Source organism: Chiloscyllium plagiosum, unplaced genomic scaffold (assembly GCF_037043375.1).
Source record: "Chiloscyllium plagiosum isolate Xiang-an unplaced genomic scaffold, Cpla_swu_hap1 HiC_scaffold_12, whole genome shotgun sequence".
Classification (NCBI taxonomy): domain Eukaryota; kingdom Metazoa; phylum Chordata; class Chondrichthyes; order Orectolobiformes; family Hemiscylliidae; genus Chiloscyllium; species Chiloscyllium plagiosum.
The window spans coordinates 43,500,646-43,526,460 of NW_028270150.1; the positions used below are offsets into that span (position 1 = coordinate 43,500,646).

The window sequence follows — 25,815 nt, forward strand, 5'->3', positions numbered from 1 at the left end:
GCATTCAATTCTGTCCAATAAGTCAGATGACCAAAAGCTTGGTTAAAGATGTTGGTACTAAGCAGTGTCTTGAAAGGAGAAACAAGATAGAGAGTTGCAGACAGGGAATTCCAGAGGATAGGGCTAAGGTACTGAAGGTGGAGCAATTAACATTGAGCGTTCTCAATGGGAAAAATTGTAGGAGTGTAGGTGTCTCAGAGATGTTGGGGTAGAGGGGATTAGGAAGGGATTGAAAACTAGGGTGAATATTTTAAAATGAAGGTGATGCTTGACTGGCAGTTATTGAAGGTATAGAGTGATAGGTGAATAGGGCTTAGGATGAACTGGAATATAGCAGCAGGGTTTTTGGATAACTTCTGGTTTATGGAGGATGGAACAAGTGAGCGTGCCAAATGTTATCCCATCTCCCATAGCTCCCTTTGTAGCTGACAATGTTAACTGGCCAGCAGTGCAACCCAACATAATGATGTATTTCAATATGATTTATATCATTGCAACATGTCTTTGTTTACAAATTTAAAAAGGTTTTTCAAAGCACCCTTTTCAGAGTATGATGCATCCAGCAAGACAGTCAGACAACAGCTGTAACATTTGCAACATATCTTTTGTCAGAAAATTTCCAGATGGTCAAAACAATTACTGAAAGCCTGCCTACCCACTGCACGAGGCATGTCAATGCTAAATGATGCAGAAGGGAGCTGTTCAAAAGCTGGGTCACCATGGTAATTAGATGGGTAGTTTCTGAAGTGGCTGCGTGCAAATGATCATCAGAAGGTAAGGCTCATGCCTCATATCAATACATAGCAATGTTTAAAGGTCAAGCCTTTCAGCATCCTGTGTGACCTGCTCTGTACAATTCCAACTGAGTCTGATACATGATGCTGACAATGATATTTATGTTGAAGTTAATCGATGCCACAATATTTTGTCAGAACCTGTGTAAAGATCATTAATGCCTAAAAAACAAACTTTAACTCTTAGTCATTAAATGATTGAATCACACCCCTAGATTTCTTACTTTTAGACAGTAATAAACCATCGCTGTATATATACAAGTAATACAAATCTTTTTTTAGAATCCCTACAGTGTGGAAATAGGCGATTTGGCCCAACATGCCCACATTGACCCTCTGATGAGTAACCCACCCAGATCAATTCCCCTAACGACTGCACCTAACCTACACATCCCTGAATGCTATGGGCATTTAGTTTGGCCAATTCACCTGGCCTGCAAATCTTTGGAGTGTGGAGGAAACAAGAGCAAATCCACACAGCCAACATGCAAACTCTGCACAGACAGTCGCTCAAGGCTGGAATTGAACCTGGGCCCCTGACACTGTGAGGCAGCAGTGCTAACCACTGAGACACCATGCCATTCCTTGATTAGTGGTAAATGGAATTCAATCCAGATAAGTGTGAGATGATTCAATTGGGCAAATCAAACAAGGCAAGGGAATACATGATGAATGGTAGGTCCCTGGGAAGCACCAAGGTTCAGACATGCTTTGTTGTGCAAGACCACTGGTTCCTTAAGATAGCAGGATAGATAGATAAAGTGGTTAAGAAAACATAGGATACTTGCTCTCATTATCCGAGGCATAGAGTAGGGAGGTCATACTGCAACTGTATAAAACATTGGTGAGACTACAGCTTGGGTATTGCGTGCAGTTCAGAAATCCATATTATAGGAGGGATGTAATTGCACTGGAGAAAGTGCAGCAGAGATTTACCAGGACATTGCCTGGGCTGGAGAGTTTTCGTTATGAACAGAACCTTGACTGGGTAGGCCAGAAGGGAAATATTCTCCTTGATGGAGAGATCAGTGAACAAGGGCGTAGATTTAAGGGAAGGGGCAGAAAGTTTTGGGAGAATGTGAGGAAAATTATTTTTGGGCCAATTACCCAAATGGGATTAGAATAGTTAGGTGCTTGTTTTTGACAAGTGCAGAATTGATGAGCCGAAGCCGAAAGGCCTTTGCCTGTACTGTAGACCTCAGGGCTCCATAATTCCAATAACTTAACACTAGAATTCGTCAAGAGTCAGAGAATAAATTAAATTCCTTTTTTACTTCGTAATTCCACCTAAAGGTTGGAATCCACTCAAGAGGCTTGATCCACTTTGCCTTCTGGACTAAACCACACTTTGAAATTCACTTTAATTTCTCCTCAGTGTTTCAGCCATTCTCCATGCCCCAGGTTTCTTGGGCATCCTCCCATCAGCAATTGGCTAAATGACCATCTAACTTTCCTTCAGGACTGTTGGCTGCTCAGCTTACTGCATTAGATCTCAAGCAATTTACGTGTCAGGAGTATCCATGGTCCCCTGGATTCCAGTGACCTCTAGATTACTTGTCCTGGCTTGGACAGACTGACAGCTTCTCCCAGTCTGTTCCCACAGTGAGAAATTCTTGGTTCTACAGCTGCTTTTTCCAGTTCCTGGCAGATTCTCTGCCTAACTCCAAGGAGTTTGTTTTCAGTGAGAAAACAGAGACAGATCAAAAATACAGAAAATGCACTTTCCTGGATAACCTATCTTCATAGTAAAGTGGCATAGTAGAGAAATTCCCAATAGAAATATAAATCTTTAATCTTCAAAACAACTCTTTGATCCAGGACATTCATGAATAATGTACATTTCTAACGGAGTTAATGACTCTCTTTCCAAAGATGCTGGTAGCATCAAGAAACGTAATGTTTGCAAGTTTCTTTTAGTTTCTTTGCTCTGGGGAATCTACATGAATGATTGAAATCCTACCCCAGCTTACTCAAACTGCAAAGCATTTTCTGAATGCCTTGAGGAAAAATGGTTCCTCCAGATAGATGCCAATTAGCCTTTATAATCCTACACATCGATAATTCTTACTACCAGCAACAAAATAGAATCTCAGTTTGGAACTGAAAAGTTTCCATGTTTGAATTGTACTTAATTCATTCAGAGTTGTTTACCAGATTCTCAATTAAAGTCTATATTAATCATATTTAAATTTAATCCCAAAACTAAAATGTTATCTGTCCAAAACACATAAATTATGCATTTAGTTATCGGCAACAATTTTCACCAAAATGTTGAAGTCTTTTAATAAAGGTCCAGCAGAACAGAATTTATAAGGTTGCATTTCTTGCAAACAAATTATTCAGAAAAGCAATGTGTTTAAAATTAGAAACTATCATTACATCGATGAGACATTTTGTCCTGTCCTGGACCTGTCCCCAAAAGCCCCACAGAAATTTTCTGGGATACTTATCAAGATGTTAAAAACTACATATATGCTTTGGAATATAAACTGGGAAAAACAGAAGTTTAGACACAGCTGTGTTGCAGAGGATGTACCAGTTATGTGTTTTTGTGAAACTCCAAATTCAAAAACGGAACTGTGTGGTGTTCGCTTACTACTTTCTCAACATCCTGTTATTTCTGGAGGAGCTGAATTTGATATTTTTGTAAAACTAACTGACACTAGATGCCTTTGGGTTGAAAGCCTGTCTAGGAACAACATTTTGATTTTTACGTTGCAGTTTATCACAGATCTGAGAAGGGAGAGTTGAACTCCGATCTCTAGGAAGCCCTCAAGCCAATATAGGTCTCTCTCTTTCTCAACCTTTGTGAGTGAGAACACAACATTCAAAGACTCTTCAAAGAACTTCTAGCTCAAACAAAGACCTAGGTCTAACTGACTAGCCACCAAAATGAGGATTTTCTATAGCCTTACAGTCAACATGAACATGGCATCATCACCAAAAACCAAAAAAACTGCGAGAAAGTTGCCTCATTCCACTGTTTGTGTTTTGAGATCTAGATACACAGAATTTGTTACTTTTTGCCTATGTTTTCCACCTATGATATTTCTGCAGAGCTGTCTTGTCTGTCCTATTTATGAATAAATGTATGCATGTTAGATTTAAATGAGATACAATTTAAGTTTTATAGGAGTAGCTAAAAGTCTACTTGGTCACTGGTTAAGTAGTAAGCTTGTTCATAATAAATAAGATTTATTTGATTATTGTTAAATTTGTGTGAGTTTCTTTAGTATTAGAGAGCCTAAAAGTCAGACAATTAATTCATCTTGGTTATTTAATTGGTTATTTATACATTTGTAACCATTCATGACCTAGCAGGGTTTGACCTTGATGTTTCTGAGGACAGCATGAAACAGACTGATAAGCTTGAACAGGTTGATGTTAAGAAGAAGGATGTGCTGAAAATTTTGAAAATCATGAGGATAGATAAATCTCCTGGGCCAGATGGGATATACCCTAGGTTGCTACAGGAAGTGAGGGAAGAGATTGCTGCACCTTTAGTGATGATCTTTGTGTCATCACTGTCCAGTGGAGTAGTGTAGTTGATTGGAGGGTGGCAAATGTTATTCCCTTTTCAAGAAAGGGAATAGGGATAATTTTGGGAATTACAGACCCGTCAGTCTCAAGTCAGTGGTGGTAAAGTATTGGAGACGATTCTGAGAGACAGGATTCATGATTACTTGGAAAACCATAGTTTGATTAGAGACAGTCAGCGTGGCTTTGTGAGGGGCACGTTATTAGATTAGATTACATTATATTACATTACAGTGTGGAAACAGGCCCTTTGGCCCAACAAGTCCACACCGACCCGCATGCATCAGAAACCTTATTGAATTATTTGAGGATGTGACAAAACAAATTGAAAGTAGATAAGTGAATGTGGTGTACATGGATTTTAGCAAGGCAGTTAGAGTCATAGAGTGTTAGAGATGTACAGCATGGAAACAGGCTCTTCAGTCCAACCCGTCCATGTCAACCCGATATCCCAACCCAATCTAGTCCCACTGCCAGCACCTGGCCCATATCCCTCCAAACCCTTCCTATTCATATACCCATCCAAATGCCTCTTAAATGTTGCAATTGTACCAGCCTCCACCACTTCCTCTGGCAGCTCATTCCATACATATACCACCCTCTGTGTGAACAAGTTGCCCCTTTATATCTTTTATATCTTTCCCCTCTCACCCTAAACCTATGCCCTCTAGTTCTCCCAACCCAGGGAAGAGACTTTATTTATCCTATTCATGCTCCTCATGATTTTGTAAACCTCTATAAGGTCACCCCTCAGCCTCCGATGCTCCAGGGAAAACAGGCCCAGCCTGTTCAGCCTCTCCCTGTAGCTCAAATCCTCCAACCCTGGCAACATACTTGTAAATCTTTTCTGAACCCTTTCAAGTTTCACAACATCTTTCCGATAGGAAGGAGACCATTTGATAAGGTTCATATGATAGGCGCATTCAGAAAGTAGGAGGCATGGGATTCGGGGAAATCTGCGAATCTGGATGCAGAACTGGCTGGCCCATAGAAGACAGAGGGTGGTGGTTGATGGAAAGTATTCAGCTTGGAGCTTGTTGACCAGTGGTGTTCACAGGAATCTGTTCTGGGACCTCTGCTCTTTGTGATTTTTATAAATATTTTGGATGAGGAAGTAGAAGGGTGGGTTAGTACGTTTGCCAATGACACGAAGATTGCTGGAGTGGTAGATAGTGAGGAGGGCTGTTGGCGGTTGTAATAGGACTCAGAACTGAGCTGATAGGTGGCAGATGGAGTTCAACCTGGAAAAGTGTGAAGTGATTCACTTTGGAAGGTCAAATTTGAATACAGAATACAGGATTAAAGGCAGGATTCTTGGTAGTGTGGAGAAACAGAGGGATCTTACGGGTCCATATCCATAGGTGCTGTGGTTCTGTTCGCCGAGCTGGAAGTTTTTGTTGCAAACGTTTCGTCCCCTGGCTAGGCGACATCACCAGTGCTTGGGAGCCTCCTGCGAAGCGCTTCTTTGATGTTTCCTCCGGTGTTTATAGTGGTCTGTCCCTGCCGCTTCCGGTTGTCAGTTTCAGCTGTCCGCTGTAGTGGTTGGTATATTGGGTCCAGGTCGATGTGTTTGTTGATGGAGTTTGTGGATGAATGCCATGCCTCTGGAATTCCCTGGCTGTTCTCTGTCTGGCTTGCCCTATGATAGTAGTGTTGTCCCAGTCGAATTCATGTTGCTTGTTGTCTGCGTGTGTGGCTACTAAGGATAGCTGGTCGTGTCATTTCGTGGCTAGTTGATGTTCATGTATGCGGATTGTTAGCTGTCTTCCTGTTTGTCCTATATAGTGTTTAGTGCAGTCCTTGCATGGTATTTTGTACACTACATTCGTCTTGCTCATGTTGGGTATCGGGTCCTTCGTTCTGGTGAGTTGTTGTCTGAGCGTGGCTGTTGGTTTGTGTGCCGTTATGAGTCCTAGAAAAAACACACCGGATCATCAACACCACACTCACAGGAATCCGATTCACGAGAGAAGAAGAAAAGAATAGCCAACTCCCATTCCTAGACGTGATGGTACAGAGAACACCGAACGGAGAATTCACTACAAGGGTATACAGGAAAGCTACACACACAGACCAAGTCCTAAACTATGAAAGTAACCACCCCAACACACACAAACGAAGCTGCATCAGGACACTATTCAAAAGGGCCACAACACACTGCAGTACACCAGAACTGCAAAAAGAAGAAGAGGAACACCTATACAAGGTATTCGCCAAAAACGGATACCCGCGCAACTTCATCAACAGATGCCTAAGAGAAAGACCACGGAACGAGGACATACCACAACCAAAAGGACTAGCCACACTACCATACATCAGGAGCATCTCGGAACTGACAGCCAAACTACTGCGACCACTAGGACTCATAACAGCACACAAACCAACAACCACGCTCAGACAACAACTCACCAGAACGAAGGACCCGATACCCAACATGAGCAAGACGAATGTAGTGTACAAAATACCATGCAAGGACTGCACTAAACACTATATAGGACAAACAGGAAGACAGCTAACAATCCGCATACATGAACATCAACTAGCCACGAAATGACACGACCAGCTATCCTTAGTAGCCACACACGCAGACAACAAGCAACATGAATTCGACTGGGACAACACTACTATCATAGGGCAAGCCAGACAGAGAACAGCCAGGGAATTCCAGAGGCATGGCATTCATCCACAAACTCCATCAACAAACACATCGACCTGGACCCAATATACCAACCACTACAGCGGACAGCTGAAACTGACAACCGGAAGCGGCAGGGACAGACCACTATAAACACCGGAGGAAACATCAAAGAAGCGCTTCGCAGGAGGCTCCCAAGCACTGATGATGTCACCTAGCCAGGGGACGAAACGTTTGCAACAAAAACTTCCAGCTCGGCGAACAGAACCACAGCAATGAGCACCCGAGCTACAAATCTTCGCACAAACTTTGAATATCCATAGGTCCCTCAAAGTTGCCAGCTAAGTTGATAGGATTGTCAAGAAGGTGTTTGATGTGTTGGCTTTCATTAACAGCTGGATTAAGTTTTAAGAGCCGTGAGGTTATGCTGCAGCTCTGTAGACCCCTGGTTAGACCACACATGGAATACTGTGTTCAGTTCTGGTCGCCTCATTAAAGGAAAGATGTGGAAGCTTTAGAGAGGGTGCAGTGGAGGTTTACCACAGTGCTGCCTGGACTGGGGGGCATGTCTTATGAAGAAAGGTTGAGGGACCTCGGACTTTTCTTATTCAAGCGAAGAAACATAAGAGGCGACTTGATAGAGGAGTACAAGATGATCACATGCATAGATAGAGTGGATAGCCAGAGACCTTTCCCCAGGCTGGAAATAGCTATCATGACGGGGTATAATTTTAAGGTGATTGGAGGAAGATTTAGGGGAGCTGTCAAGAGGTAAGTTCTTTACACAGAGTAATGGGTTCGTAGAATGCACTGCCAGCAGTGGTAGTAGAGTCAGATACATTAGAGACATTTAGGCAACACTTGGATAAACACATAGAAGATAGTAAAATGAAGGGATGTAGGTTATCCTGATTTTAGAGTAGATAAAAGGTTGGCACTACATCGAGGGCCGAAAGGCCTGTAATGCTCTGTACTGTTCTGTTTTATGATTTATGTTCTATGTTCACTCTCTTCCCAACAGGGTCATGACAAAAAGTAAACATTCCTAATGTGATTAGCATCACAACATTTACCCCCAATATAACTGACTCTTTAGCTTGCTTCACTTATGTGTTTGTCACTTCTCGGCCTTTTGGCTGAGATCAAGTGTCTGTTCTTATCAGGACGGGTGTCGAGTTGCGAGTCATCAGAGCTAGTGGAGATCATGGCTGGATCGTGATTGGACATTGGAGGATCGTTTGGTTGTTGGGCAGCATGGTGGCTCAGTGGTTAGCACTGCTGCCTCACAGTACCTGGGTCCCAGGTTCAATTCCAGCCTTGGGTGACTGTCTGTGTGGTGTTTGAACATTCTCCCCACGTCTGTGTGGGTTTCCTCCAGGTACTCCAGTTTCTTCCCACAGTCCAAAGATGTGCAAGTCAGGTGAATTGACCATGGTAAATTGCCCATAGTGTTAAGTGCATTAGTTAGAGGGAAATGGTCTGGGTGGGTTACTCTTCAGAGGGTTGGTGTGGACTGGTTGGGTTGAAGGGCCTATTTCCACACTGTAGGGAATCTAATCTAATATGCTTCCAATAAGAAATTTATAGATTTTAATAGTAAATGATTGAGAATGAAATCGGCTGGCACTGATTAAAATAGGTGTGATGATCAATTATCCATGCAGGCAGTGCATTAAATTGGTGCTGCCTGTTATTCTAAGTGATAGATGTATACATTTAGTGGGATCTGCAATGTTCATGTACTGCATGCATCAGCAGTGGGCCCTACTACTTAAGGCTGCTTGGACCTCGGAAAGAAGAATTATAGTACATTGTGGCTGCAAGGAACTGTGGGAGATTTTTGAAAAGTGAATCTGGTTAAACCTATTAGAGTACATGCACCAAAGTTCAAATATTAACCTGGCCAAGAATTGGAGAGAGCATTGACATCCTATATCCAGGCAGTAGCATAAGGTCATCTGGACAGTAGTGGAGGAGTTCAAGGAAGATGGTCAAACATCCGTTTCCCTAGATGGCCTCAATTGTTGCAGAATATAACACATCCCTACAATGTGCAAACAGGCCATTTGGCCCAACATTTCCACACCGACCTCTGCAGAGTAACCTTCCCAGACCCCTGCCCCTATCCTGTTACTCTACATTTCTCCTGACTGAAGACTATGGTCAACTTAGCATGGCCAATGTACCTAAGCTGCATATCTTTGGATTGTGGGAGAAAACTCATGCAGACACGGGGAGAATGTGCAACCTCCACACAGACAGTCACCCAAGGCTGGAATTCAACCTGGGTCCCTGCCACTAAGAGGCAGCAGTGCTAACTACTGAGTCACTGTGCTGCCCTGACCTACAGAAGAGTTACAGTATGGCAGGAAGCCATTTGACCCATTGCATCTGCATCAGCTTATGAAACAAGCATCGTGACTTACTACCAATTTCCTGCTTTCTCCCCAGCCCCTTCCTCATTATTGTTATCCAAATAATTATCCACCACCTCTCTGAATGCCTCAGTTGAAACTGTCTCCACCACATTTTCAGGCGTCCTCACTGAGTGAAAAAGTTCTTCCTCACCCTTGCTTCTTTTGCACATCACTTTAAATCTATTTTGTTCTTGTTTTTTTTACAATTGAAAAGAACATTTCCCTATCTACTCTATTCAGCCCACTCATGTATTTGAAAATCTCTATCTGAGCTCCCCTCAGCCTTTTTCTCTCCAAGGAGTTTGAATAATTCAATAGTTTGAACAAATAAGCAGTTTAAAAATGTCCAATGAGTGAACACTTCCTGAATAGTAAACAAAATAACCAACATCTTAACAGCTTGCACTGGCTATTGTGCCTTTTGACAGTAATAAGATCAAATTCTAAACATAATCATCCAGAAAGTATGCTTTAAAACTACAGCTGCAAGCATCTCTCACACCATGTATAGTGCAAACTACAAGAACAGTTCAACTAATCAGTAACATATGGTCTTTTGAATTGCAATCGTGATGATTTCTTTCAAATCCTGCATGGCTATAAAAAGAATTTCATCAATTCCATAGCAATCTCATTCCCCGAATTTCATCTTGCATGAATTATCTTTTTAATTGTGTCAGGTTCACTTATGATTTGAAGGGATTGAGATTTTGAAAAAAAATTTTTTCCCCTGTACTGAAAAGAAAGAAGTAATAGAAGTAAAGAATAGCTCAGGGACAGTGACATTGATGAGGAATAAATTGATCCAATAGGCTGACAGCATATTTCCAGGAACATTGCATTAAAATTGCAGATGCAAGTTTAGAACTTGGAAGGTAACCAGAGAAATAAAGAACTGTCTCAGCAGAAGTGTATGATGCAGGAAATGGGAAATGGGAGAATCCAAAAACCACTTCAGTGCTGCAATAGAAATTGTTGTTATCTAGCAATTGTTGATAATGGCCTGGGCATTTATTACAATCCTTGAATTTAGTGGATGATATTGAGCTTCCTGAGTGTTATTGGAGTTAATCATAGATTCTCTACAGTGTGGAAGCAAGCCAGTCAGCCCATTGAGTCCACACTGACTCTCCAAAAAGCATCCTACTCAGACTCAGCCCCCTACCCTTACATTTGCCATGGGTAATCCACCTAACCTGCACATCACTGGACACTATGGGGCAATTTAGCATGGCAGAAGTGGGTAGATGCTGAAGATTAGAGTCAAGGTTAGAATGATGCTGGAAAAGCACAGTAGGTCAGGCAGCACCTGAGGAGCAGGAAAATCAACCTTTCGGGCAAAAGCCCTTCATCAGGGAGGATGAAGGGCTTTTGCCCAAAACGTCGAATTTCTTGCTCCTCAGATGCTGCCTGATCTGCTGTGCTTTTCCAGCACCACTCTAATCTTGATGGCAATTTAGCATGGCCAATCCACCTAACCTGAACATCTTTGGACTGTGGGAGGAAACCCCCACAGGCACAGGGAAAAAGTGCAAACACCACACAGATAGTCGCTTAAGGGTGGAATCAAACCTGGGTCCCTGGTGCTGTGAGGCAGCAGTGCTAACCATTGAGCACCATGCCACCCTTGCTTCTCTCTTTTCTTAAAAGTGAACAAAAGCAATGGCTGGGTGGTATTACTGTTAGACTGTTAATCATAGAATAAGTTGTACTCATTCAGGTACATGGAGAGTATTCCATCATGCTCCTGACTTGTGCCTTGTAGATGCTGGTGGTCAAAAGAATCAAGTGATTTGCTTGCTACAATATGTCCAGCCTTTCTCCTGCTCAGTAGCCAATGAGCTGAGGACCTCCCTATGGGCAGAACACACATGGAATAAAACAACAATTTCTCTGTAGCGTACAGCACTACTTACCAACTGAGTAGTGTTTAACTGATGTTGCACTTCCTGGCTTCCTGCCATCGCTGTAGACGGCAGGAAAGAATCAATCAGAGTACTGGGCTCTGGAGTCATAAGCCAGCCTGACTGGGTGAGATTTATTATTAATTGGATTTAAATTCCATTAGCTGCCATCTTGGGATTTGAGGTGTTCCCCCCAGATAATAAGTTTATGCCTCTGGATTACTCGTCTGGTGATAGACATTATCATTATGTCACTGCTTCCCCTCAATGTTAATTATTTATTGCAGTAAAAGTCTTAGAACTTGAAGTCTTGTCATGTAATCCCTTTAAGTTGATCACTGGCAATTCAAGTCTCTTTTTAAAGTTTGGTCTCTACAGAGATCATAACACAAGCAGGAAGCAAGAGATGCAAACAGGCAAATAGTAATGACTTGGAAACCTGTATGAAGTTCACATTTGCATGGGAATTGGACAGATCAACTGTCAAGCAATGCTCTGCAACTTTTCCTTTGACTGATTTCAGTTAAAAATAATTTTCAAGCAAAATGTCATTCACTGGCTACAGACAGTCTCAAACAAGATGACTGTTCTTCCAATCTCTGCCAAATCTTTCTTTTACCATAAGAATGGAATTTGAAGCTTATTGTCTTTAATTATAATGAGAAAAGGTAAAGAACAGTGTATTAATTATGATTTAAATATAGCATTGCACCAAACTGATGTCAAATGTCAATATGTCACCACACCAATACCTTATACTTAAGTTGTGCCTTTAACATAGAAGACCACCCCAATGCTCTATTTATAAAGCTTGATAGCTCAGTTTTAGATCAGAGCCAATTGATATAAAAGCAATATACTGCGGATTCTGTAAACCTGAAATATAAAGTGTTGGAAATACTCATCAGGCCTGGCAGCATCTGGGGAGAGAGAAAATGAAGTACTGTTTTGAATTGAATGTGATTCTTCTTCAGGACAGGACAGAAAAACAAAACATTTATCTTTTTCTCAACTGAGGATTCCGTGCTACCATGGTTGATGGGGGCCTCAGGTGGGTCCAACCCATTTCCCTCACTTCTATCCTCACCATTTCCCATCCTTCCTACAACAAAGATAGGGCCCCTTTGTCCTCACTTTCCATCCCACCAGTCTCCACATTCAAAGGATCAGAATCTGTCATTTCTGCATCCTCCAGCAGGATGCCATCATCAAGACACATATTCCCCTCTCCTCCCTGTCAGCCTTCCACAGGGACATCTTACTCCAGGTTTCCTCCACTCCTCAACTCCCAACATCCCTCCATATCACCACAGCACCTTCCTATGCAATTGCAGAAGGTGTAGCATTTGTACATTTACTTCCTTCCTCCTCACTATCCAAGGCCCCAGACAGATCTCCCAAATGAAGCAGTGATTTACCTGTCATTCATTCAGTCAACACTGTATTTGCTGTTCACAATGTGATCTCTTCTACAATGGGGTGAGGAAACACAGACAGGGTGACTGTTTTGAGGAACACCTAAGCTCTATCTGTGAAAATAACCCCTAGCTTCCAGTTGCTCACCATCTCAATAAACCATCATCTTCCCACGGCGACATTTCTGTCTCAAACCTATTGTGATGTTCCAGCGAGGCTCAATGAAAGCTGGTGGAATAACACATTATCTTTTGCCTAGGTACCTTACCGTCTTCAGGACTCAACATTGAGTTTAACTATCTCAGTGTGTTAACACCCTCCTCCATGTTTGTTACCCATCTCCACACTGCTAGGTCCTGTTTGTATGTGTTGCTCCAAAAACAGCCAACACATTTTCAACAATTTACACTTGTTGTTAGTATCCAACCTAGCATTTATCTCTCTCAGCTTACCATCAGCAATCTTGGTGCTTGCCTATTCCTTTTTTCTCTTCTTCCTGTTTCTAAGCACCATTTCAATATACTCAATTTGTCTCCTCCCTCCCACCCCACTACCATGGCACCCCATCATCCCACATCATCAGCATAAATAAATACTCTTTTCCAGCCGTTTTCAGTTCTGATGAAGGGCCATTGGACTAGAAATGTTAACACTGGTTTTCTCTACACAGCTGCTGCCAGACCTGGTGAACATCTCCAACAATTTCTATTTTGGTTTCAGATTCCGATCATCTGTAGTAGGAAAGATTATTGTTTGTTATTACTCATTATTTCAATAAAACTGTAAATAATGATGACTCTGTGCAACAGCAATGTGGGTTGACTACAGTGTTTAAAGAACATGGCTCACCAATACCTTTGGTGTGGACAATAAATGCTGACCTAGCCAGTGACACCCACACCCCATGAAAGAATTTTTCTTAACTGAAGGGATTAAAATAGAACATTAAGTTTCCAACTTTCAAGTCGGTGATTAATATCACTGTGATTTATATTTTGTGAACATGCCTATTTTAAAATACCAATAGGTTAACTCTTTTGACAGCATCGCTGAACTCCTGGTAGACAGCTGTATTGTGTATGCACTAGTAATGCAAAAGAAGGAATTGTTATTCTTCATGACAGCATCTAGAAAAATCTGAAACTGAACATGTTTCTGTCTCCGCTGCAAAGGTTACAGGTGACTCCTTCTCTACATGCTCCCTGTAAGTGGGACAGCAGGGACCAATAGGTTATCCTTATTCTCTGTCTTCTGTTGCTTACCCACTTACCTCAGAAACACTGGGAGGAAGATGGCAGTAGTTGCTGGGCCAGTGTTGGAAGAAATTCTGATACTCTGCTTGCAGTGAGATTGACTAATAGTGCAAATCTCTCTATACCCTTAGTCTGTAACCATTCAACAAATGAAGACCTTGGTCCAGTCTAGGGTGATAATGGTGAAACTACATGGGTCTTTGGAGTTCATTCTGTCCCATTATGCAGCCTCCTCCTGATCAGATGATAACTACACCTGCTCAGTAAGCATTTATTCCTGGCTAACAATGGTGAACTTCACAACATGACAGGGATGTCCTCTTGAATCTATTGAACTGCTCGAGTGTCCTGTCTGAGACATACAATAGGATGGAATAAAAACCTAACAGTCCTCAGAAAGACTCAGGGAAATTCAGCACAATATGTCCTCAGGAAATTCAAGTGTACTTCAAAATAAATTAAATGGCAAGTAACATTCACACCACACAAATGCCAAGTCAAGACCATGTCCATTAAGAAACAATCTAACCATCACCCCACGAGACTCAATGACATTGCCATCACTGAATCCACTATATCAACATCTTGGGGGTTACCACTGACCCAGAAGCTCAACTGGACTAGCCATATAAATACAGTGGCTTCAAGAACAGGTCAGAGGCTAGGAATACTGCAGTGAGTAATTCATCTCCTGATTCCCCAAAGTCTGACCACCACCTACAAGATTCATGTGAAGAATGTGAAGGAATATTTACCACACACTTGGATTAAAGCAGCTCCAAAGAAATTTAGGAAGCTTTACACCATTCAAGGCAAAACAGCCCACCTTAATTGGCACCACATCCAAAAATATTGCCTCCCTCCACTATTGACGGTCAGTGTACTACATATAAGATACATCACAGAAATTCACCAATGCTCCTCACACTGCACCTTCCAAGCTAGGATCAATTCCATCTGGAAGGACACAGGTAGCAGATATATGGAACACCATCATCTGCAAGTTCCTCTCCAAGCCATTCTTCATCCTGACTTGGAAATGTGTCACTGTTCCTTCACTATCACTGGGTCAAAATCCTGGAATTCACTTCCTAATGGCTTTGTGGGTCAACCCACAGCACATGGACTGCAGTGGTTTAAGAACGCAGCTCTCAAGGGCAGCTAGGGATGAGCAATAGATGCCGGCCTGGCCAATGAAACACATATCCCAGAGTCTCTAAAAAAATTGCTTTTGAATTTTAGTTGCTTTTGTCATGTAATGTATGTGACATCCCATTATGCTGAACAAAATCCTCCAATTAACTTCTTTTGAACCATCTTGGTTTCAGTGAAATGTTATCCTTGATGTCAGGAAAAGCATCAAAACCTTGAACCTCAAGGCACACCACTACTTAGCATGTCTGAAGCCTCTGAAAATATCTATTCAGTTAAATCCAACTTTAGATACATGGCCTTTGAGCTTACAGCCTTACAGTTGCATTTACATGTGTTTGTTAAATGTGATAGCTCTTTCTGACTTTATCACTCTTTCAAGTGAAGCTTTACAGACCCCCATCATCAACGGGGTGCAAAACTTTCTCCTCAAATAAAGACAGAAAGTATTGGAGAAATTCACCAGCATGTGTGGAGAGAGAAACAAAAGTTAATTATTCTGCCATGCACTTTCACTGTATTTTCCCTTATTATTGCTCTCTCTAAAGGAAGCTGTTCCTTCCTGTCCAGTCTGGGCCCTCCAGGATTTTAATAGTCTCAATTAAATCTCCCCTAAAGTATCTTCACTTTCAAAAAAAATCTATTCTTATAGAGTCATAGAGATGTACAGCATGGAAACAGACCCTGCGGTCCAACCCGTCCATGCCGACCAGATATCCCAACGCAATCTAGTCCAACAGCCAGCACCCAGCCCATATTCCTCCAAACCCTTCCTATTCATATACCCATCCAAATGACTCTTAAATGTTGCAATTGTACCAGCCTCCACCACTTCCTCTGGCAGCTCATTCCATACACGTACCAACCTCTGTGTGAAAAAGTTGCCCCTTAGGTCTCTTTTATATCTTTCCCCTCTCACCCTAAACCTATGCCCTCTAGTTCTGGCTCCCTGACCCCAGGGAAAAGACTTTGTCTATTTATCCTATCCATGCTCCTCGTAATTTTGTAAACCTCTATAAGGTCACCCCTCAGCTTCCGACGCTCCAGTGGAAACAGCCCCAGCCTATTCAACCTCTCCCTATAGCTCAAATCCTCCAACCCTGGCAACATCCTTGTAAATCTTTTCTGAACCCTTTCAAGTTTCACAACATCTTTCTGATGAGAAGGAGACCGGTATTGCACGCAATATTCCAACAGTGGCCAAACCAAACTCCTGGACAGCCTCAACATGGCCTCCCAAATCCTGTACTCAGTACTCTGATCAATAAAACAAAGCATTCCAAACGCCTTGTTCACTATCCTATCTACCTGTGAACCCACTTTCAAGGAGTTATGAACCTGCACTCCAAGGTCTCTTTGTTCAGCAACACTCCCTAGGACCTTACCATTAAGTGTATAAGTCCTGCTAAGATTTGCTTACCCAAAATGCAGCACTTCGCATTTATCTGAATTAAACTCCATCTGCCACTTCTCAGCCCATTGGTCCATGTGGTCCAGATCCTGTTGTAATCTGAGGTAACCCTCTTCGCTGTCCACTATACCTCCAATTTTGGTATCATCTACAAACTTACTAACTGTACCTCTTATGCTCGTATCCAAGTCATTTATGTAAATGACAAAAAGTAGAGGATCAGGTAGGTGTACCCCAGAACTCTGTGGGAAGCTAGAGAAGTGATTGCTGGGCCTCTTGCTGAGATATTTGTATAATCAATAGTCATAGGTGAGGTGCCAGAAGACTGGAGATTGGCTAACGTGGTGCCACTGTTCAAGAAGGGTGGTAAGGACAAGCCAGGGAACTATAGACCGGTGATTCTGACCTCGGTGGTGGGCAAGTTGTTGGAGGGAATCCTGAAGGACAGAATGTACATGTATTTGGAAAGGCAAGGACTGATTAGGGATAGTCAACATGGCTTTGTGCGTGGGAAATCATGTCTCACAAATTTGATTGAGTTTTTTGAGGAAGTAACAAAGAGGATTGATGAGGGCAGGGCATATGTGATCTATGTGGACTTCAGTAAGGCGTTCGACAAGGTTACCCATGGGAGACTGGTTAGCAAGGTTAGATCTCATGGAATACAGGAAGAACTAGTCATTTGAATACAGAACTGGCTCAAAGGTAGAAGACAGAGGGTGGCGGTGGAGGGTTGGTTTTCAGACTGGAGGCCTGTGACCAGTGGAGTGCCATAGGGATTGGTGCTGCTCTGACATTTTTTAGATTAGAGTGGTGCTGGAAAAGTACGGCAGGTCAGGCAGCATCCGAGGAGCAGGAAAATCGACGTTTCAGGCAAAAGCCCTTCATCAGGTGCTGCTCTAACATTCTCTAGTGTGATTGCACACTGTAAATTGGTGATCAGACTGGACACAGCATTCTTGCTGTTCTTTAAGTTGTTCTTTAGATCTAATTATACCTTAGCTCATAATTTTTTAAATAGAATCCCTACAGTGTGGAAACAGGCACTTCGGCCCAACGATTCCACATTAACCCTCTGAAGGGTATCCCACCCAAACCTATTCCGCTACCCTATTACTCTACATTTACCCCTGATTCATAATGAAAGATTTCTGCCTGGCTTTTGAACCACCTTGTCTATCTGGCCTGCTACTCACTAGGAATCAGCAGATACAATTGAACAAGATCCTTGTATTTCACTACATTTCTCATTTACTATGTTTTCCCCTCACTTTGTCTGTGCTCCCCAGGATTCATGGTTCTCCAGATTAAATTCCATTTACCACTTGTCTGCCTGCTCTTGTTTGAATGGGGACGTAGATTTTGTTTTGCATTCAACTGAACAGGTTGCCCGGGCTTTTGCTTATTACTTCACACAGTGAACGTTAACCGTGTCGGTCAATCAGGCAGCGTTGGTCCAAGTATTATATCTGCCATAAATGCTGTTGGTTGCGAATCTTATCAGATCAAATGGTTCAGTTAGACAGACAGTTACAAGCACTGAGGAATTTGCAACAGCAACAGTATGTGATGGATGGCAGTTATAGGAAGGGGGGAAAAGTCTCAGATACAGTCACAATGATGGGTTAACTCCAGGAAAGGTAAGAGAGGTAGGCACCTAGTGCAGGAGTCTTTTATGGCTATACCCATTTCAAACAGGTATACTGTTTTGGAAAATGTAGGGGGTGATGGATTCTCAGGGAAACGTAGCATGAACAGCCACATTTCTGGTATTGAGACTGGCTCTAATGCAACAAGGGGTACGTCGGGTTCTAAGAGATCAATTGTGTTCGGGGATTCTCTAGTCCGAGGTATGAACAGACGTTCTTGTGGCCAGCAGCGAAAAATCAGAATGATGTGTTGCTTCCATGGTGCAAGGATGTCTCAGAGAGGGTGCAGAATGTTCTCACGGTAGAGAGGGGCCAAAAGAGGTCATTGTCCACATTGGAACCAATGACATCAGAAGGGAAAAGGTTGAGATTCTGAAGGGAGATTACAGAGAGTTAGGCAGAAGTTTAAAAAGGAGGTCCTCGAGAGTAGTAATATCTGGATTACTCCCAGTGCTACGAGCTAGTGAGGGCAGGAATAGGAGGATAGAGCAGATGAATGCATGGCTGAGGAGCTGGTGTATGGGAGAAGGATTCACATTTTTGGATCATTGGAATCTCTTTTGGGGTAGAAGTGACCTGTACAAGAAGGATGGATTGCACCTAAATTGGAAGGGGACTAATATACTGGCAGGGAAATTGCTAGAGCTGCTAGGGAGGATTTAAACTAGTAAAGTGGGGGGGATTGGATCCAGGGAGAACGTGAGGAAAGAGGTCAATCTATACTGGTACAGTTGAGAACAGAAGCGAGTCAAACAGTCAGGGCAGGCAGGGACAAGGTAGGACTAATAAATTAAACTGCATTTATTTCAATGCAAGGGGCCTAACAGGGAAGGCAGACGAACTCAGGGTATGGTTAGGAACATGGAACTGGGATAGCATAGCAATTACAGAAACATGGCTCAGGGATGGGCAAGACTGGCAACTGAATGTTCCAGGATACAAATGTTACAGGAAGGATAGAAAGGGAGGCAAGAGAGATGGGGGAGTGGCGTTTTTGATAAGGGATAGCATTACAGCTGTGCTGAGGGAGGATATTCCTGGAAATACATCCAGGGAGGTTATTATAGACCCCCTAATAGTCAGAGGGAAATTAAGAAACAAACTTGTAAGGAGATCTCAGCTATCCGTAAGAATAATAGGGTGGTTATGGTAGGGGATTTTAACTTTCCAAACATAGACTGGGACTGCCATAGTGTTAAAGGTTTAGATGGAGAGGAATTTGTTAAGTGTGTACAAGAAAATTTTCTGATTCAGTATGTGGATGTACCTACTAGAGAAGGTGCAAAACTTGACCTACTCTTGGGAAATAAGGCAGGGCAGGTGACTGCGGTGTCAGTGGAGGAGCACTTTGGAACCAGTGACCATAATTCTATTAGATTTAAAATAGTGATGGAAAAGGATAAACCAGATCTAAAAGTTGAAGTTCTAAATTGGAAAAGGCCAACTTTGACGGTATTAGGCAAAAACTTTCGAAAGCTGACTAGGGGCAGATGTTCGCAGGTAAAGGAACAGTTGGAAAATGGGAAGCCTTCAGAAATGAGATAATGAGAGTCCAAAGAAAGTGTATTCCTGTCACGGTGAAAGGAAAGGCTAGTAGGTATAGGGAATGCTGGATGACTAAAGAAATTGAGGGTTTGTTAAGAAAAAGAAGGAAGCATATGTAAGGTAAAGACAGGATAGATCGAGTGAATCCTTAGAAGAGTTAAAAAGGCAGTAGGAATATACTTAAGAGGGAAATCAGGAGGGCAAAATGGGGACATGAGATAGATTTGACAAATAGAATTAAGGAGAATCCAAAGGGTTTTTACAACTACATTAAGGACAAAAGGGTAACTAGAGAGAGATTAGGGCCCCTCAAAGATCAGCAAGGCGGCCTCTATGTGGAGCTGCAGAAAATGGGGGAGATACTAAACGAGTATTTTGCATCAGTATTTACTATAGAAAAGGATATGGCAGATAGAGAATTTAGGGGAATAGATGGTGACACCTTGCAAAATGTCCAGATTACAGAGGAGGAAGTGATGGATGTCTTGAAACGCATAAAAGTGGATAAATCCCCAGGACCTGATCAGGTGTGCCCTAGAACTCTGTGGGAAGCCAGAGAAGTGATTACTGGGCCTCTTGCTGAGATATTTGTATCATTGATAGTCATAGGTGAGTGCCGGAAGACTGGAGGTTGGCAAACGTGGTGCCACTGTTTAAGAAGGGTGGTAAGGACAAGGCAGGGAACCATAGACCAGGGAGCCTGACATCAGTAGTATGCAAGTTGTTGGAGGGAATCCTGAGGGACAGGATGTACATGTATTTGGAAAGGCAAGGACTGATTAGGGATAGTCAACATGGCTTTGTGCGTGGGAAATCATGTCTCACAAACTTGATTGAGTTTTTTGAAGTTACAAAGAGGATTGTTAAGGGCAGAGCGGTAGATGTGATCTATGTGGACTTCAGTAAGGTGTTCGACAAGGTTCCCCATGGGAGACTGGTTAGCAAGGTTAAATCTCATGGAATGCAAAGAGAACTAGCCATTTGAATACAGAACTGGCTGAAAGGTAGAAGACAGAGGGTGGTGGTGGAGGGTTGGTTTTCAGACTGGAGGCCTGTGACCAGTGGAGTGCCACAAGGATCGGTGCTGGGTCCTCTACTTTTTGTCATTTATATAAATGATTTGGATGCGAGCATAAGAGGTACACAGTTAGTAAGCTTGCAGATGCCACCAAAATTGGAGGTGTAATGGACAGCGAAGAGGATTACCTCAGATTTCACGAAGATCTTGACCAGATGGGCCAATGGGCTGAGAAGTGGCAGATGGAGTTTAATTCAGATAAATGCGAAGTGCTGCATTTTGGGAAAGCAAATCTTAGCAGGACTTATACACTTAATGGTAAGGTCCTAGGGAGTATTGCTGAACAAAGAGACCTTGGAGTGGAGGTTCATAGCTCCTTGAATGTGGAGTCACAGGTAGATCAGATATTGAACAAGGTGTTTGGTATGCTTTTTTTATTGGTCAGGGTATTGAGTACAGGAGTTGGGAGGTCATGTTGCAGCCGTACAGGAGTTTGGTTTGGCCACTGTTGGAATATTGCGTGCAATTCTGGTCTCCTTCCTATCGGAAAGATGTTGTGAAACTTGAAAGGGTTCAGAAAAGATTTACAAGGATGTTGCCAGAGTTGGAGGATTTGAGCTACAGGGAGAGGCTGAACAGGCTGGGGCTGTTTTCCCTGGAGAGTCAGAGGCTGAGGGGTGACCTTATAGAGGTTTACAAAATTACGAGGAGCATGGATAGGATAAATAGACAAAGTTTTTTCCCTGGGGTTGGGGAATCCAGAAGTAGAGGGCATAGGTTTAGGTTGAGAGGGGAAAGGTATAAAAGAGACCTAAGGGACAACATTATCACGCAGAGGATGGTATGTGTATGGAATGAGCTGCAAGAGGAAGTGGTTGAGACTGGTACAATTGCAACATTTAAGAGGCATTTGGATGGGTGTATGAATAGGAAGGGTTTGGAGGGATATGGGCCGGGTGCTGGCTGTTGGGACTAGATTGGGTTGGGATATCTGGTCGGCATGGACAAGTTGGACCGAAGGGCCTGTTTCCATGCTGTACATCTCTATGACTATGACTCTTGGAGTGGTGCAGCAAGATGCTTACACTGAACCAGGCTGACTCTTGTCTGACTGAAACGTTGACCTTCGTTTGAATGTTGGACCAAATAGACGGGGCCCATCCAAACTTGGCGAGAATGTTGTCACAGAAACACTGAGGGCAGTGACTGAGAAACATCGAACTATTGTTCTCGTTTTAGAAAGAACTGCTTCCAAACTCAGCTTTGGGAACCGCGCAATGTGCATAATAGCCACTCAAGTAATCAATAGGGAAAGAAACGAAGGCAGGGAACAAGAAGTGAGAAATCTCTTAAAAGTTAACCCCTCAAATATAAATCAAACTATAATCAGTTTGCCTGTATTAGGTGCAGCAGGAAAAAAAAAGTCTGCTCACAATGTGGAAACAGCAGTGGATCACGAAAAAGTACCAAACCGTCAGGTCTTGGCTAAATTCACAATTATTGATTACGTTTGATAGTGGTCTGTAAGGTTTTCTAAGTCACTAAGTGGAGGAAAAGTTTTCCTGGCAACTGAATATGTTCAAAGGCGATGGTCAAGTTTTTTTTTGTAATCACTTTGCCCCATCTCAGAAAGCGGATTATGGTTTTAGAGCTTTGATTTCGTCCAACAAGGCGAAAAGGAATTGTGAAATGCCATTGATTTCAGTTTTAACATGTCACACTGGAACACAGCAATACTTCAAATCCTGGGAAGGAAGGAGCGGTCTAATTAAATTTGGGCTGGCGGAGAAGACAGAAACACAGAAAAATGGCAAAACCCTGAAGAAAAATAAAAGACGTCTGCAGAGAATTCTCACGGGACTAACAATTTCAATTCCAGGCTGTGAGAAAGCAGTGAGATTGAAAAAGCTCCAAATGTTCCACAGACCTTTCATTCCCTTCCGTTATCTGCCTGGTTGCATTAATTTATGAGACTGGGTGGTGGTGATGTGAAGGGGGGAGGGGGATGGTGAGTGTGGAAGAAATCCTAAACTGTTCTCATTCCTCTATCCTCAACTTTAAATGGTCAGGTGACCTCGGTTCCTCCAATGACGACGGTAAATTCCTGCAGCTATTCCTTCAGTCTCACTTAACCCCCTGCCGACTCCCTCGAAAAAAAGCTCAGATCTGCACAAATTCGCCACATCTGAGAGCGGGAGAGCTGATCTACTGGGAGCTGGGAGGTTTTCCCTTTTAGCTGGTGGACGGTGTTGGTAAAACTTGGCGCAGATCTGATGTTTTAGTGTTTGCTCCAAGCCACGTCAACAGGGGTGTGAGACAGCTTTAAATCCCGGAGTACTGATCAAATTTCCTTCGAGTCCCCTCCTCCCCGGGTGCCTTGTGTGGACCGAATCCCTGTCTCTCTCTTTCACACACGCTCAGTGCTAGTGCAACTCGATCATCGGAGCAAGATGGTAAGAGTCATTGCGCTTTCTCCTCATTCTTGCCTTTTCCAGCTTTTGTTACCTCTACACTGGCCGCAGTATCATTTTGTTGCATTGACGATCTGCCTCTTATTTTGAACAGGTATTCAAAAGTATTCCGTTTTTTGTCCTTCTAGCCATCGCCTTGATAAATGCTGAAGTAAGTTCGATCTCTTCATTCGCTCCCTTTTCACGCGATTTTCGTGTTCCCGGGGATAAAAGGGACCGATGTTTTGTTTCTGTCTGACAGGCTTGGGCGTTTTCAACGTGAAACAATCCTGGTTCTTTCTTTCTGTCTAGCGGGACTTCGTTGCAGGACAGTTAGATTTCAGGGATTGCTCGTGTTGTTTTTGTGTATGTAACAAATGGTTGGTTTTTCTTTGACTTGGGGGATGGGGCGTAGAGGGGGGATAACATTTGCTTGCTGCTGCAAGTTCAGACCGATCGTGAATGCATGCTGGAAGAGAGATGGAGAAGGGGTTAGTGGGTGGTACTGATGTTCGTGTGGACAAAAAAAAACACAAGACTGAGTCGAAAGCTGGTGGGAAGTAGTGTCTGTAAACTGTGAGATGGGAGTCCAGTGAAAAACTGTGACAAGTTTATCCTCTTGTTAGGTAGTTGGGAGCAGGGGATTACAAACCCTGTTCCCACAGCGACGAGAATTAACAAAAGAAAACTTATCGTAGAAAGTAAGTCGAATATTTTCTGGAAGTGAGGAGGGTCTCATTCTAAAAGTGATCCCCGCCCCCACATCAATAACCAAGAGGTGACACTGTGTAACATAGCCTTCCTACCCTTGGCTCTGCGGTTTAAGTTCGGCACCAGTGAATTCTCTCAGGGTTATCAGTGGTACTTTATCTGTCAGCATAAAGAGAGCTTACTTTGTCTTAGTTTAACTGTGAGCAGCATTTCAAACGCCCACTACAACCCAGAGCACCGTGTTTCAAGTGGCTGCATTTTCTTATTCTCATTGTTAAATCAGTCGTGAGAGCTACACAAAAAATTTTGCGAACTGGGTTCAATATTCAAGCTGTACCAACATGTTTGAAATCTCAAAATATAGAGGAGTCTTGTTACAACAATCCTTAAAGGGACAAGTATTTACTCATTAATTTAATTTACAACTACAAATAAATCTCAATAACATTATTGTTATTGCCATAGTGACTAATGTATCCAGTTTCATAAAGATTGAATATTTTTCTAGTTATTTGAATAAATCTAATTTTCCAATTTGAAAATGTCCATATGTCAATTGAATCTTATTTGTATTATTAATTCCTCTCGCTGTTGTAACTGTTAAATTTCTTGCTTGCAATACAGCTATGGTAATTGTTTGGGTAAAGGGTTCATTTCTCTAATGAGTGGGATCTGGCAACTAGTATTCCCAGAAATCTGCACTGGGTTGCCTGTCTTTCATCATCTAAGTTGACTTGGATAAGGGAATCAAGATTTGTCTATTCATTGCAGATGTCATTATTTTGGGAGGCATAATAACTCTTATATGGATGGGAGCAGCAAGTTGCAAAGAGACAGATCTTGGATCACAGTGAGTGCCAGATAGATTCAGTGCCAAAAAGTATGAGGTCATGTGCTCTGGATTTAAGATAAATTGGAATATTTCTTCTTAAGGGTGAGGGACTGTGGAGAAACAAAGAAATTTGGGTATCTATGTACACAAATTACTACTGTACATGTTACTTCACTGGTACAAATAGTAATCAAAACAGTCAAACCTCAAGGGGAGGCAACGTAAAAATGAGGAAGTGATACTTCAGTTGTATAGTCAATGTGAAGTACTGTGTACAGCTTTGTGCACTGCATTTCAGCAACTAAGAGAAACTGAGGACTGCAGATGCTGGAGATTGGAGTCAAAAAGTGTGGCACTGCAATCCCTCCAAGGATTCCTGATGAAGGGCTTATGTCTGAAACGTCGATTCTCCTGCTGCTTGGATGCTGCCTGAACTGCTGTGCTTTTCCAGCACCAGACGTTTCGGCACTGTATTTCAGGAAAGCTATATTGGTCTGGGAAGGTACAGTGCAGATTCATTGAAATACTACTTGGATTTAATGGATTAAGTTATGACAAAAAGTCTTGTAGGTTTGGCTTGTCTTCCCAAAACTTGAGAAGGTTGATAGGTGACCTAATTGAGGTGCATGGAATGGTAGTTCATGGAATAGGGATCAATAAAGTGTGGTGCTGGAAAAAGCACAGTAGGTCAAGCAGCATTTGAGGGGCAAGAGAGCCAGTGTTTCAGGCGGAACCCCTATTAGGCTGTAGGGTTAAGCCCGAAACATTTGACTCTCTTGCTCTTCAGGTCCTGCCTGACCTACTCTGCTTTTTCTAGCACTACACCTTATCAACTCTGACTTGTCCAACATCTGCAGTCCTCACTATCTCCTAGTTCTTGGAATAGGAAAGATGCATACAAGTTACACCCACTGGTGAAGTAAGCCTAATTGAGAGAATGCAATGTTAAAAGTTAAACCAACATTTAGGAATAAAATTAAGAAGCAATTTCTGATGATAAAGATTAGAGGAAGTCTGGAACATGCTCCCCTTCAAGAGATCATAGATAGTGAGTCAGTTGAAGTCTTCAAGACTACTATTGATAAGTACAC

General features: G+C 42.5%; 1 protein-coding gene and 1 long non-coding RNA gene across 2 annotated transcripts in view; one reads left to right on the forward strand and one right to left on the reverse strand.

The window, feature by feature from the left end:
- The window catches only part of LOC148148528 (uncharacterized), a 101,150-nt gene that overhangs the window by 12,878 nt on the left and 62,457 nt on the right, over window positions 1–25,815 (reverse strand). The gene's annotated exons all lie outside the window — the stretch shown is intronic.
- Window positions 23,040–25,815, forward strand: part of fstl1b (follistatin-like 1b) — a 113,387-nt gene continuing 110,611 nt past the window's right edge. The window contains exons 1-2 of the mRNA XM_043701009.2: window positions 23,040–23,184; window positions 23,297–23,353. Of these exons, the coding sequence (XP_043556944.2) occupies window positions 23,182–23,184; window positions 23,297–23,353 (60 nt within the window). The 5' untranslated portion in view covers window positions 23,040–23,181. The remainder of the gene's footprint in view (window positions 23,185–23,296; window positions 23,354–25,815) is intronic.